The sequence below is a fragment of the Otolemur garnettii genome, unplaced genomic scaffold (assembly GCF_000181295.1).
Source record: "Otolemur garnettii isolate 467f Iridium unplaced genomic scaffold, OtoGar3 scaffold00113, whole genome shotgun sequence".
In the NCBI taxonomy this organism is placed as follows: domain Eukaryota; kingdom Metazoa; phylum Chordata; class Mammalia; order Primates; family Galagidae; genus Otolemur; species Otolemur garnettii.
This window is the reverse complement of record NW_003852508.1, coordinates 4,391,185-4,406,694: the sequence shown is the minus strand read 5'-3', so window position 1 is coordinate 4,406,694 and position 15,510 is coordinate 4,391,185. Positions and strand designations below refer to the sequence as shown.

Sequence of the window (15,510 nt, the reverse complement as noted above, 5' to 3'; positions counted from 1 at the left end):
AAAAAGAAAGTTGCCAAAACTAAACGAACAACCCAAGGAACCCCATATTCCCTTCACCTACAGGCCCCCTTTGTCAACTTTCCCAGTAACGTCTTTGACGGCAGAAGTTAAATCTAGAACCATGTTTGGCCCTTAGCTTCCTTGCCCTTTCTTTCTTGAGGCCTCTTGATCTCATGACCATAACATTTTTGAAGAGTCCAGGAAAGTTTCTTTGTAGAATTCCCTGCTAGGTTTTGTGTTAGTTGGTTTCACATTGCTATAAAGGAACACATGAGAACTGAGTAATTAATAAAGAGGTTTATTTGGCTCTTAGTTCTGCAGGCTGTACAAGAAGCATTGCACCAGCTTCTGCTTCTGGTGAGGGCTTTGGGGAGTTTGTAATCAAGGCAGAAAGCAAAAGGTGACCAGGCACATCACATGGCAAGAGAAAGAACAAGAGAGCATAGAGGTGGTGTTAAGCTCTTCATAACAATCATAAATAATAAAGGGACAACCCACTCATTATCACAAAGTGGGCATCAAACCAAATAATGAAGGGACAACTCACTCATTATCACAAGGAGGGCATCAAACCATTCATGAGAGATCCATTCTCATGACCACCACCCCCAACACCATCAGGCCATACATCCACCACTGGGGAAGGAATTTCAACCTGAGATTTAAAGGAGCCAAGCATCCAAAGCATATCAGGTATTAGAAGTTTTCTTATTATTTGGTTCAGGTTATACCTGATTGGCAGGAATATCACAGAAGCAATGCTGTGTTGTTTTAATTGCATCCTATCAGGGGCACACGATAATGCTTTATCCCATCACTTGAGCAAAGCAGTGTTTGCCAGCTTCCTTTAAGTTACTTTTTCTCTTTGTAATTATTTTGTGGGAGGATATATGCAGATTACGTAAGAGCTCATTGTTCATCCAACTTTTGCCCATTAGTTTTAGCAAGGATTAATATTTCTTGCCTGAATTACCTCTCAGCTGGTTGCCAAGTAATGATTTCCTAATTCCATCATCCTTTTACTTTCATTAGTTAGCATTCTACTATAAGGTAAAGCTTTCACATTCCATTATATCTTTGTGGAATAAAATATTCCTGTTTTATTCAGTAAATTCTGTTACTGTCATTCTTTATTTTGATCATCAGGTTGTCTCAGGGGTAGGAGCCACTTCAATCTGGCTTCTGTGTCCTATGATACATCCCAGTCATTCTTCAAGCATCTCTGTATTTTCTGACATAAGATGCTCCAGGTTCATCTTGTATTTTCTTAGCCCAAATTTGGAATCAACTATTTCTCCAAAGACACCTGTTTCCACTTAACAGAGAATGGCATGTAAAAGCCAAAATCTGGATACTAAGTATGCTCCTTGCTACTGGGATGTTGCTATTCCCAGCACCCCCCAACAGAGAAGATGAACGCAGATGCATGTACTTCAGAATATGTAAATACATACAACCTATAGTTCTATTACACCTACGCCTATTTCTATCATTGAAACTCGTAAGATCACACCAACATCTCCAATTTTAATCCAACACAATAAGGTTCATGCTAGCTTTTTTGCTTATGATTTTTACAGTTCCTTCCTCCATCACTGAGAAAGCTGGCTTGTATGATTCTTCTATATATTTACATATTTTCTCAACACCCTACCACCATCTCACATGTAGCAAATCTTCTGAGCCTGCCAGGCCACTGCCCACTGAGCCCTCTTCTTCAATCTTGTCATAATACATCCCAAGCCAATTGTCTCACTTAGCTGTCCTCATTGCATGGGTCTTAGCTGCTCTCTTCACATGGTTTTTGCATGGGTCACAGCTTTTAAGATGAATAATTTAATTGAATTATTAAGGGAACAAGGTCTAGATTATTTCTGTAGTCTCCTATTTCCATTGATCACATTCTCTTGAAAGAGACCCTAGAACACTAATAATTATGTCTTCTTTCATTTTGGTATACTTACATTTTTTAATTAATATTTCTAAAGTTATATAGTGAGTTACTTATTGACTTTAATTTGAGTCATTTTACTGAGTTATTTAAAAGCTATGTGAAAATAAAATATATTAAGGCAAAAATGAAAAATTAATAATCTGAAACATTAATGGAAACAGCATTTTTAAAAAAGTATTCAGAAGTCAATGATAATACTTAACTTGGATTCTAAGTAAAATTCTATTAAAAAGAACTGATTTCTGGTTCTGCACCCATAGCTCAGTGAGGATACCAGCCACATACACTGAGGCTTGTGGGTTCAAGACCAGCCCAGGCCTGCAAAACAGCAATGACAACTGCAACCAAAAAATAGCCAGGTGGCCAGGTGTTGTGGTGGGTGCCTGTAGTTCATGCTACTCTGGATCTGGAGGCTAAGGCAAGACAATCACTTAAGCCCAAGAGTTTGAGGTTGCTGTGAGCTCTGACGCCATGGCACTCTACCTAGGGCGACTTAGTGAGACTCTGTCTCAAAAAAAAAAAGAACTGATTTCTTTGTCTACTATTCTAAATGCTCTGAGATGAACACAAGTTTGAATACAGGAAAAGTCTTCATAACTTCAAGCAAAGAAAATGACCAGATGATGATTACTCTAGAAACATACTTACAAGTAGTTAAGTTGAACGTAAGTGCCAAACTTATACTTTATTGCTTCTCCCATAAAAGCATTTACATTATCTTTTTATGAAAGTGATACTTTAATCTTCTTTAAAGGTAGCTCGGCGCCTGTGGCTCAAGTGGCTAAGGCGCCAGCCACATATACCTAAGGTGGCAGGTTCGAATCCAGCTCGGGCCACCAAACAACAATGATGGTTGCAACCAAAAAAAAAAAAATAGCTGGGCGTTGTGGCGGGTGCCTGTGGTCCCAGCTACTTGGGAGGCTGAGGCAGGATACTCGCTTGAGCCCAGGAGTTGGAGGTTGCTGTGAGCTGTGATGCCATGGCACTCTACCCAGGGCAACAGCTTGAGGCTCTGTCTCAAAAAGAAAAAGATCTTCTTTAAAGACAAATTATTTTTAAATATTAAAATATATGGGGGAGAGGGAAAGTAATTCCACTTCTGGCCATAGAGAAGTAACTAATATCCTTCCTCCCCCTAATCCCACCCAGAAGTTGGGAACCCATGGGGAAACCTGTGGCCTCTCCTGGTCCTTAAGTGTGACCTTTGGACCTAATCCAAATTTTACATAACAAATCTTTTTATTAAAAGGAGTGAGGCAAAGCAAGATGAAGTTTTTCTTTCCTCCTTTGGTGCTTAAAAAAGAACAATCTTGAAATTAGAAGGTATTGAATAAGAACAACACATAGCCCAAGACGGTGACCCTCATGAGAGTAGGAACAGCTGAAGGAGGCCTCCACATATGCTGTGAGCTCTGATCAGGACAGAGGGACTTTCTCAGACATAATGCAGGGAGGTGAGTCATGTAAAATGATGGGCTTGCCGAGGGATAGAGGCAAACGAGTTCAGGGTTGCATACATGGCTTTAAAATGCCTACCAGAGAAAAGTGAGTTGTGTGGCAGCAAATCGTGTAAGTGATACGGACTTACAGTTGACCACAGATCGATAGGAGTTCGCCTCATAACATGTCTGCCAGATTAGTTAATGCAAAGTTAGAACACCATGTGTAGAAGCAAGTGACAAAGTTGTTCCATTCTACCTTGAGTGGGTCAGACCACACGTAGAGAAAATTTGGTTTGCCACATCTTCAGTACAGAGATTTAAAGATTTCATAGCAATTACATAAAGATACCTGTTTTTCTGCTTTTTAATAGTTTAGTATTTCACACCCTTGTGACTGTGATAAGGCCTGAACTAAGATAAATGCCTGCCCTAGAAACCCTTCCAACCAATAATCTTCAAATAATTATTCCATTTATTTAATGAGAATGGAGAAACTAAAAATTGTATACTTCTTTGTATTATACATACATAATATGCAGTATGAGTCTGAAAACTAAGTTTGTGAAGTTGCTTCCGTGTGCAGACACTGGTAGCACTGTACAAACACCTTGGTAAGACCTCATACCCTTGGTACATCAGAGTCTCACCACTGTGCTCCTGTTGACATGTGGCAGTATCTCGCTGAGAGGCGTTCATTGTCACTGCATGTGGCATCACAAGCATGTCAGAGCTTGAATGAGAACAATGAGCAAACATTAAATTCCTTGTTAAACTTGGCAAGAGTGGAAGTGAAATCAGGGACGTGTTGGCCCCAGTTTATGGGGGATAATTTCACGAAGAAAACAGCAGTATACAAACGGATTAAACATTTTTCTGAGGGAAGAAAAAGTGTCGCTGATGAGGAACAGTCAGGGTGGCCAATAACTAGCAGAACTGATAAAAACATTGCAAAAATTTGTCAAACTGTGTGTCCAAATTGTCAGCTGACTGTGAGAAGTACAGTAGACCACATTGACCAAGACATCAATAGACAAACCAGAACACCTTAACTGAAAATCTTGGCATTAGAAAAATGTGGCTCTTGCATCACAACAAAGCACCAGCGCACACAGCACTGTCTGCCAGGAAGTTTTTAGCCCATAAACAAAGAACTATAATAAAACACCCTCCCTACTCACTTGATCTATCCCCCAATGACTTTTTTCTTCCCTTAAAATAAAAGAAACATTGATAGAAAGACATTTTGTGAATTTAGGACATTAAGGGTAATATGACAACAGCTTTGATGACCATTTCAGAAAGAGTTCCAAAATTGCTTTAAGGGGTGATCTAAGCACTGACATCAGTACACAGTTTCCCAAGGGTAGTATTTCAAAGGTGACCTTAGTGACATTCAGCAATGAGGTATGTAGCACTTTCCCTAGGAAGAGTTCACAAACTTAATTGTCAGACCTTATATATGATTTTTTGTGATATCCTGTATCATATAAACCTTTGGAAACTAAGTTAAACTGATTACAATATAGAAAAATATAATACCATAATAATAAACAGCTATGTGCCAGATAATCGGTTTCAGAATTTCTGACTGCCAACGTCTTTGTTGATAAGCTGGCCTCTGGGCTCCAGACAAGTCCTGTGTTTGTACCATGCATCTTGACGATGTGTGTTACAAAAATACTCTATTTGGTGAGACTCATTTTACACTTTGCCAGTTAAGTTTCTACTTTATTATATCCTGTCAAACATTCCTATAAATTGATGCCCAGGTATACACTGCTTGCCACCCCAAATAAGCTAATGAGAACACTGAAATTACTACATCTTACAAAAATTACTAAGATTCTGTAAAATGTAAGTCATTCTCATCTTATATATATTCATATTATTTGATTAAAACATCATGACCCAGGACTTTGATGCAATGATTTTTAGGCATGGTTTTGTAATACCTCATGACATCTCCAAATATAAAGATAGAACAAGTTTATTGTCCTAAATAACCTGGAAATAAAATTAATTTCAATTTAAAATCACTTTTTAATAATATATGGCATGCAACACATTTACAAGCATCTCAAATCAAAGACAAAAACTAAGTAACCCAACTACTAAACAAGCCTATAGGTGCAAATGGGATGTAAGTATTCTCGATACTAGTGTAGAAGTTATTCTTGCTATTGTTTTAAATAACATTTATGGGCTCTCTTTAAAGTATCTCACTCCAATAAGTTTTTTCTTAAAACATTCCTAACAAAATCCCCAGCTGGTAGCCAGGCGTTGTGGCGGCCGCCTGAGTCCCAGCTACTCGGGAGGCTGAGGCAAGAGAATCGCCTAAGCCCAGGAGTTGGAGGTTGCTGTGAACTGTGATGCCATGGCACTTTACCCAGGGCAATAAAGTGAGACTCTGTCTCTAAAAAAAACCCAAAAAGCCAGATTATAAACTCTTAATAAAAGTAAGAGTCTGCAGAAGTGGAGCTTTACACAAGTGTTAAAAAAAAAAAATCACCAGCCGGACATATTTGCAGATATTACCTATTTTCAAAACTAAAAGAATGCCTGCCTGCGTTGCCAACTTCAGTGATTCAACACAACACACCACAATAAAACAGGAATGACAGAACTCAAGAGTTGCCTATTTTGATGTATGATTGGTAAAGGGAGATTTTGGTTTATGCCAGTGTTTCTTAAAATGTGGAGAAGTTAAAATTATAGAAATTATTTTTATTTCTGCTTCTTAATAAATTCAGATTCCTGGGTGCCTCTTCGGACCTCCTGAATCAATTCTTACAGAGAACCATTGAGTAAGGTCCCGGGAGCTTGGAACAGAATGTGAGATCAGCAATGTCCTAGGTGGTATTTCTGCATTGATTTTTCTGGCAGGAAGTAAGATCAGTCATAAGCTAGAGAAATTGTCCAATTTTGTAAGGTACATCTACTCTCAAAACCAAGCTCTAGGCTCAGCGCTCGTAACTCAGTGAGTAGGGTGCCAGCTTCATACACTGAGGAGAGTGGGTCTGCTAAACCCAGGCCTGCTAAACAATGACAACTCCAACTAAAAAATAACCAGAGTTGTGGCAGGTGGCCATAGCCCCAGCTATTTGGGAGGCTGAGGCAAGAGAATCACTTAAGCCCAAGAGTATGAGGTTGCTGTGAACTGTGACACCACAGCACTCTATCCAGGGTGACAAAGTGAAACTCTGTCTCAAAAAAAAAAAACTCTACCAGAATCAAAACTGTTGCATAAGGATGTGTCATATCCTGCTTTTAGTAAAAAAGAATTTATTATCCATTTTTCTCCCTTCAATAATTTAAAGTGACATCAAATGTTAAAAATGAACTTCTTATCCCTGCAATCCCACTTACGGGGATGTATGTAATATGTATTCAATAAAATACGAAGCAGATAATTTTGTTGTTGGCATTTATTTATTTATTTATTTCGGTGAGGAGAGCTGAAGCTTTTATGAGGCAATGCTGCCATTATTTAAAATTCCTCCGTGCTGAACTAGCTGACCAGCCTTAAAGGGGGGGGGGGGGGCGCTTGAAAGTTTGTGTGTAGAACGCTATCAAAATCACGTGGACAGAATCTCGGGAGTTTTTAAGTAAGTTAACAAATGAGAACCGCATCTATTAAAAACAATTCATTTATTCTCCCTGGCTAATTGTACTTTATATTCTAGGAGAGTCGCCAGCGAATACACACTGCAAATGTAATTATTCTACGAATCTTTTGATGCAATCAATACATGCATGGCACAGCGTTATTATAAATTATACAGGATTATGTCTTGGCAGTACGTAAAACTAAAGGCAAGGATAGGAATTCCCGTAGCTCCAGCGATTTTATTTTGCTCTTCAATGTACTGCCCTTGCTAACATTTTTGGTAGAAACAAGAATCAAGATGAGTGTAGGACATTGGGACCCCGTACCGGTGATCTTCGGTTGAAACAAAAGACAATACAATGTTACTTAAAGTTGGGCAGAAAAACTTAGAAATCTTGCAAATCATGTTATCTGAAACACGTCCTCAGAGAAGAGACCCATCTGACCACGCCTTTGTCCTCTCTCTGTTTGTGCAGGGGCATTAACTCGCTTTTCTTTCTTTCTCTCTCTCTCTCTCTCTTTCTCTCTGCAGTTCTCATTTGCTTCTCTTCAGTCCCAGAGAAGCTGCAGGATGCAGGGTCCTCTACGATCTCCACTGTCCGTGTCCGCCTCAGAGACCAAGACTGCAACCCCCACCACCATCACCTGCCCAACACCTACAACTGCTCCTGAGAGGCGGGGCTCGGAGGGGCCACCTCGACCCTCCCACGTGCTCTTGCCCAGAGTCAGGGCCCCCTGCACTGTTAGACCTGGAGAGAAAGGGACCGGGGGCGCAGGTCCGCGCCGCCTCAGCGTCAGACTGGGGCCCGCATGCCCCACCCCTGCTCGGCGCCCTGGCAACCCGCGGGACGCTTCGCCGGCGCCAGGTTTCAGTCTCCCTTCTCATTTCTCTTACCCTCCCGCTCTCCTTTCTCCGACCGTATTTTTGTGATCAATTCTTCGATGGCGAGAGAGCCACACCTCTCCTTCCCATAAAGACGCGTGTGCTCTCCCAGCACCTTTCTCCGTCCCGTTCTCCCCCTAAGTCTGGTAGGGTCCGCAATGCAAAGGACTCCCTTGGCATCCAGAAACCGGTGGCAGCCTCCCAGTTCGCCCATTGCGCTCAACACGCCCGCACCTGCTGAAGCCTACCTCTTATCCGTTCAGCTTTTTTCCAGTTAGTCGTATTAAGTGCCAAGCACCTCCTCCACATTTTAGGGCTCTACTACCGCCCACATTAAAAAATAAAAAAGCCCAACACTCAAGATAGTGTGAATTCCAGAAAGAAAGTGTGTGTGGAACGCAGTCTGAGTGTGCATCCGTGCTCCTCGCCGGTCTCAGCCCGCCGGGTCCGGCTCCCGCAGCCGCGAGGTGCAGTGCAATCCGACGGCTCCAACTTGCCCCGCCAGGACGAAGCCGGGCCCTCCGGAGCTTACCTGTCCGCGCCCAGGTAACTGGCCAAGAGCCCGCTCGGCCCGGTTCCAGGACACCTGGCCGGGACAGGGCGACGCCGGGAACCACGGGGCGCCCTCTCCCGAGCGCCAGCTCTCCAGCCCTCCTTCCCTGGGGGTGCTCTGGTTTTGTTCCCACACCCCTTCCCACAAAGACAGCGGGACCGCCCTCTTCCACCGCGCCTTACCTCAAACAGGGGACCGATCTTGTTCTTCTCCAGGTAAGCCTGGATCCGGGTTTGCTGATGAGACGCCATGGAGAGCCGCCGGGGTCGCCGAGACAGTGCGGGAGGACCGCACGGCCGCGCGCCTCCGAGGGTGACAAGCCTCCTTTTCCGCGGACGGCGCCGGGACCGGAGCTGCAGAGATGGGCTCGGTCGGCGCGGCCGGCTCGGCCCCGGGCGCGGGCGTGGGCGGCAGACCCGGGAGCCGCGCGCGTGTGGGGCGAGGGGAGCCCCGAGCCCGGGCGCAGCGCCGCCAACTCAGGCAACTCCGGGCCGAGGGCAGAACTCATTCATCCCGCCCACAGCCGCCGCGCTCCGCTGCGCCGGGCTCCCAGGAGGAGTTGGGGGTTCCTTCCTCCTCGCGGCCGCGGCAGCAGGAGCGGGAGGCGGGCGGCCGGCCGCGGAGGTGCCGCTCCGCCCAGAGCCGCGCGAGGGGCTCCCGCGGGCGGGCCAGGGCCGCGGGGATCGAACTCGCCGCGGCCGTGTGCGCGAGCGCGCGCGCGTGTCTCCGTGAGCGCGCGCCCGTGTGTGCCCCTCTCCCGGGTTACGGGAACAGGCGGCCCGGGCCTCCCCGAGGCTGCGCTCGCGCGGCCAGCCGCTCCCTAGCGACAGCGCCGCTTTAAAAGCCAATGGTGAAGGTGCTTCTTTGAAAGTGCACATAAATCTGGTGCTTGTTGGCTCCTGCTTGGCAGCGACTAATGCAGTTCCGAGGAGGATCGTCGGAGCCTCTCCTGCACACCTCACCTCCTGCTCCTGCCTACACTCACTCGGCGTCTGGGAGGGGCGGAGACGTGAGAAGGTGCGTGGGTCTAAGGATTTGCCGGGAAAAGCAGTTGCCTGCCTTGAAATAATCAGGGAGCGAGTCGACCGAGCGGCTGGGCCAGCTGAGAACCCAGCTGAAAACTCTGAAGCGCAGACACCCCAAACCTGGAAGCAGCCTTGGGAAGCAGCCTTTCAGTGTTTGGGAGAAAAGGAAAAGCGATCCAGCCCTCCCCTTCCAAGTTTGCCTTCCTAACCCACGCCTTAAATTACATCTGTACGCCTGTAGCTGCGTGTCAGTACTACACTATTCACTTAACGAGGTTTCCTCTAGATGCTTCGTGAGCTCCCAAATTTAGCCAATACCTTTCCTGTTGTGCAGGGATTTCCAATTGAAGAGGGTTTAGAGATCAAGGTCCCTACGACCGTTTCCCTGTCTCCAAGCCATGATGTGCTGCCAAAATCAAAATTTATGTTAATCAATGTGAATGTTTAGAATGATGGAAATAGTTTTCCTTAAAGCAGAGTACACAGGATTCTGGATTTTTGTAACTCATAATTACTTTACTGGTTTACATGCTTTTCTTCTGTGTTTTGAAGATAAGAAAACATATAATGGTTAAGATAGGAATGGGATAATCCAGAAAATAATGTTGATTCCATTTAACAATTTATATGGCAGATGTCCGTCAGAGTAGCTAGTTGTTTAACCACCCCTGATAACCTGTAATGGGTGTGATCTAGGGGGTGGGGGTGGGGGGACTGTCCAAGTAAATACTTCTAGTCAGACTCAAGTGATCTGCTGGGAGGATTGATTAACTCGAACAACCGTCTAGGGTTGTCGTATGTTTTCTATTGTGTATACTTATTCTTTTTAAGACGTTCAGGAAAAATTACACGTAGAGAGTGAATATCAACATTGCCATTTGCTAAAAGGTATGATGGAGCGCCATAGAGAAGGCCATCTATGACCCAGCTACAATATCTAGTTTCATTGTTTGTGGGGCTTTTGTTTGCATATTTGTTTGTGTGAGATACGGTCTCTTTCTGTTGCTCGGGTAAAGTGCAGTGGTGCCATCCTAGCTCACTGTAACCTCAAACTCCTGGGCTCAAGAGATTTTTCTGCCTCATCCTTCCTGGTAGCTGGGACTAAAGATGTGAGTCCTACTTGTGGCTGCTACGCCTAGCCAATTTTTATTTTATTTTTTATTTATTTATAGAAAGGGGGATTTGACTATGTTGCCCAGGCTGGCCTCAAGTGATCCTCCCCCCTCAGCATGCCCAAATGCTAGGATGTGAGTCCTAACACTCAACGAAGCCTCGCATTTTTGATAGCACATACTACCAGAAAATCAGAATGTTACCTTACTCAAATCAAGAGACTTTGTCCTCTAAAAGACTAGAAGAGAAGCTTCTTTATATTAGGTAATTGACAATCGCTGTGCTCAGAGCATGGCACCTGGGTTCTTGAGTAGAAGAGACAAAGCGTTATGTGGCAAAATATATATTAAAGAGAGAATCATAAAAACATAACATGCCTCTCGATGTATGTTAAACAGTGACTATCAAAAATCGTGTTTAAACTGCAGGAAATATTTTCAAAGCTTTTCAAGGCCCACATCAAACAGCACCTCCTCCACAAAGCATCCATTGGTTCTTTTCACTTATCCGCAAATCCGACTTAATGACTACTGTAAATATTTACGTTTGCCCATGGCAGACATGTTAGGACTGGGAATTCAGAGGTGAAAGGCTTTGTCTTTGTACTTCTGTGTTCAGTCTGGTTATACTTATACTGAGACTATATATATGTATATAAATGGCATTAGAATGTGCCATTTAGAATGTGCTCTAAGTATACACTGCCTTTTTAAATAAAGACATAAAACATTTTTTAAATGTACTGATAATGGAACAATTACTTGCGCCTGGGATCCTCTAGAAACACTTCATACAGGAGATGGTATTTGAGTAAAATGTTGAAGAAAAACTAAAATTTGAAAGTTTTCTAGATGGAATGGGTATGGTGAGAATGGGGATAATGTTTCCGGCTTTGGCATTTAAAAAATAGCATGTGCAAAAGCCCAGGGGCATGCCACAGGCTGGTGGTTAGAGAGGTGTAGAGTGTTTGTGGAGGATTATTATCATGTGAAGTTGAAAATGGGTGCAGAGTTCAGCTCACTGGAAGTCTTCAATGTCTTTTCAAAGAATATAGACTTACATTTTTATGGACAATGAGAAGTGACTATTTGGGTCACAAAATCCATGACAGACGACGAGGGTCAGTGTCAGGACTGGGATGGGGGATGAAGAGAATGGGATGTAGTCAAGTCATAGATGAGGACGGATGTGTTGATTAGTTATATGTAGGATTAAGTCAGAAGAGGAAATCAAATTTGACACTCTGATTTCTGAAATGAAGAAGCTAAAGATATAATAAATTATTTGCACAAGTCACCCAATGTATCACTGGTAGGGTTAGGTTTTAATTCAGGTTTTTCTAACTCTAAAGCTAAAGCTATTCCCATCTCTACCCTATCACCTAGAAGTTAGTCTTGAGTTGAGTCTATACATATTAGCATTCCTTTGTGGGGAGAGCTATATCTCATCTCCTGGATCATAACAAACACTTCATAAATTACAGTTAATTGAGTGAATTAAATTCTAGTAGACCAATTCAATTCAGCTATGCCTGCGACTCATAGCATTTATACTGTTTTGTTTCATTTAGTTAACTGCATGTATATTTTGGTCCTTCTTTTAAACTGCAAACTCTCTAAAATCATGAACTGTATCTTAAAATATTCTTATACTTTATAGCATGAAACATAGTATATTTTCATATAGTGCATTCTTCATAAACATCTTTAAGATCCTGTTGCTGCATGTCTTAAGACTTTCTATGGTTTAGTCCCTTTAAGACTGGCTGAAAAGTAACAGTTCTCTTGGATTGAATTTAACAACTTTCTTCTGCACCCATAATGTGGTACCTTTATGATCCTTTTCCCCATTTTTGGCTTGGGTACAGCAGGAAAAGGCAATTTTCAGTAAAACTGTTTTGACCTCATTGTGTTATAAGAGTACCTGTCAGCATAATTTACAAATATACAGAATCCATTTATAGACTGTACTAAAGCCCTTGTCCACCACCATTTATAAAACACCTTGCACAGTTCCTTAAATAAATGAATTTTGGTGAGACTTCAGAAAACAAAGGTAAAGTCCAATTGACACAATTAGGCAATATTAACAATGTGATCCTCTGAGATTAATGAAACACTGAATTCAAAGAGGAGAAGTTCTTTTTTTTTTTTTTTTTTTTGAGACAGAGTCTCAAGTTGTAGCCCTGGGTAGAGTGCCGTGGCATCACAGTTCACCACAATGCCCGGCTATTTTTTGGTTGTAGTCATCATTGTTGTTTGGCAGGCCAGGGCTAGATTCGAACCCACAAGCTCTGATGTATGTGGCTGGCTCCCTAGCTGCTGAGCTACAGGCACCAAGCCTCAAAGAGGAGAAGTTGTATACATCTTTCTTAAATTTGGTCTTCTAGCCCTGAAGCGTACTTGTCCCCTTCCTGAATCTCTTTCACCCTGCCACTTTGTAACAAACAAGGACAAATGTCTTTCCAAGAATCAGCACATCTGAGTTATCTGGTCATGAAAGGGGAGTGAATGAACACAGAGAGTTAGTTTTCTTCATTTCTTCTAGAAACGCTTCTCACAACTAATGCAAATGAGCACAAATACAGCATTCACTGTGTACTAAGGACTGGTCTAGCACTTTCTACACTGCCCTAATTCCGTTCATCCTCCAAACAATGTCATGAAGTGGGTGCTACAGCTGTCCCCCATTTTTTCAGATGAGGAAACTGAAGTACTTGGCAGGTAAGTACCTTGCCCAAGGTCCTAGCTACTAAAAAGCAAGCATCTATCATTTGAACCCCAGTGGTGCATTGACTATCCAACACCTACCAAGGTTCTGGGAGTACCACTTCCCTTTGCTTTGAATACCCTCGAACCAAAAGGCATTAGATGACGAACTTGATTGGGGAATGTGCTGACGCGGGAAAGGATGCAGCCGGGAGGGGAGAGACCAGGGTAATTTTCTGGCTTCATACTAAATGAATACATTGTCTCATGTGAGTTTGAAGAATGGCTAATCAGTCACATTGGGACTGATTCTAACTGTGCTGAAAACATCAACTTACTGGACCTACTAAATAGAGAGCGCAAATGATGCTGCCAGCTTGTGAAATCCTCCCATTCATCCTTCTCAGGTGACATTTCTATCATTTTTAATTTCCATGTTTCAGTACACATATTAGATTTTAATATTTAATTTTTAATATGTGGGATATAGATAAGAAATCTAAAATAGTTAATGTTGATACATTTCTATAACATGTTCATTTGCATGAATCATGAATCATTTAAAGGAAACCTACAGCTATCTGACCCTATAGATACCTTTGATATTATCTATAAATGCCATTACCCCTGCTAGGCTTTTTGCTTGCAATTTCCAAAAAATGTATCTTTGTTGTTTATCCTAATAACTAAGAATCTTTGTTAGGAAGGAGACAAAACCTTAACCAACGAAAACTGTTACAGGGTACAGTGACATGATACTGAATTTATTGAAAGGAAAGAGAAAATAAGAGCAACGAAGCAAACGAAAGATGACGTGGTAAGGCAAACAGTTGTACTTGGCGTGCACCCTGGGGAATCAGGCCCTCTGCCTAGGACAAGATGCACTGGTGCTCTAGTCTAACTACCGAGAAGTAAGCAACATGGGACCTATTTCTCAGCTATGCATCTCTGTAAATGCCAACTAATACTCACTCATAATGAAGCCCATCACATCAACCCCAACACTAAGAGTAAAAGGTACTTTTTAGCAGAATTAATGGAGCCATCATTGCCTGGGAAGAATTTAAAAAGTAAAATAAAAGCATGATTTGGCTCTCTGCAAAAACACCCTGGATGCTATAGTGCTCAAGGTTGTCAGTAAATTCTTCTTTCAAAACACGTGCTGACCCATTCCCTGTGTATTCCCCAACCCTCAGCTGGTTTTGGTCCCAGGTGTCAGAGACAGAATTTTGTGATATCTAAGGATAAACTAACTTTTCACAAGTATCAGAGAATCACACTAACCTATTTCATATGTTGATCATACTAACATAAGATGGAATGGTAAAACCCAGCAACTAAACTCACTAGTGTCTGGAAGGACCAGAAAAAAAAAAAAAATCAATGAATAAATGAATTAAAGAAAGAATGAACAAATAAAATACTGCTAATTCACCAGGTAACTCTGAGACCTGTCCAATAATCAGATTCTCAGTCATTTATGCTTAAATTCCCTTTTTGCATAAATAAAGTATAATCTTGTTTAATAAAACAATCTTCGAAGTATTTATGAAGTACTTAAGAATATTTTGGCCTGGGCACAGTGGCTTATGCCTGTACTTCCAGCTCTCTGGGAGACCGAGGCAAGTAGATTGCCTGAGCTCAGGAGTTTGAGACCAGCCTGAGCAAGAGCAAGACTCTGTCTCTAAACAAATAATCTGGTGTTGCAGTGGACGCTTGTAGTCCCAGCTACTTGGAAGGCTGAGGCAAGAGGATCATTTGAGCCCAGAAGTTTGAGGTTGCCATTAGCTATGAGCCCATGGCACTCTACCAAATGTATATATATTTTTTATTCCCTATATACAGTGAGTATTTCAATAAAATTACTGCCTTGATTTGCCTTTATGTGTTCTCTCTTCTTCAATGTGTCATGTTGCCTTCTGTTGTACATTCTTTTTTCTGTCATTTTTTTTCTGAAGAAGAAAAAGAATTATAAATATTTAGCAAACATTATTCATCTTTCAGCCTGGGACTAAAACATGAGTACACAGTTGTCAGTGAAAAACAATTGAGTAGAATTGACACAAATGTTTTTTGCACAACCACTTTATAAAACATATTCTAAGATCCCTTGGTGTATAAATGTCCTTGATACTTCATAACCATAGGCACGTTTTTGTATTAAATCATTGACAACAAACACCAAATTTCATATATCTTGTGATAATTATTCTTTACTCTGAACA

General features: G+C 42.2%; 1 protein-coding gene across 1 annotated transcript in view; it reads right to left on the bottom strand.

The window, feature by feature from the left end:
• Positions 1-8,947, bottom strand: part of CUNH8orf34 (chromosome unknown C8orf34 homolog) — a 368,384-nt gene extending 359,437 nt beyond the window's left edge. The window contains 2 exon segments of the mRNA XM_003797270.1: positions 8,622-8,779; positions 8,782-8,947. Of these exon segments, the coding sequence (XP_003797318.1) occupies positions 8,622-8,779; positions 8,782-8,947 (324 nt within the window).
• Positions 8,948-15,510: the final 6,563 nt, after the last annotated feature.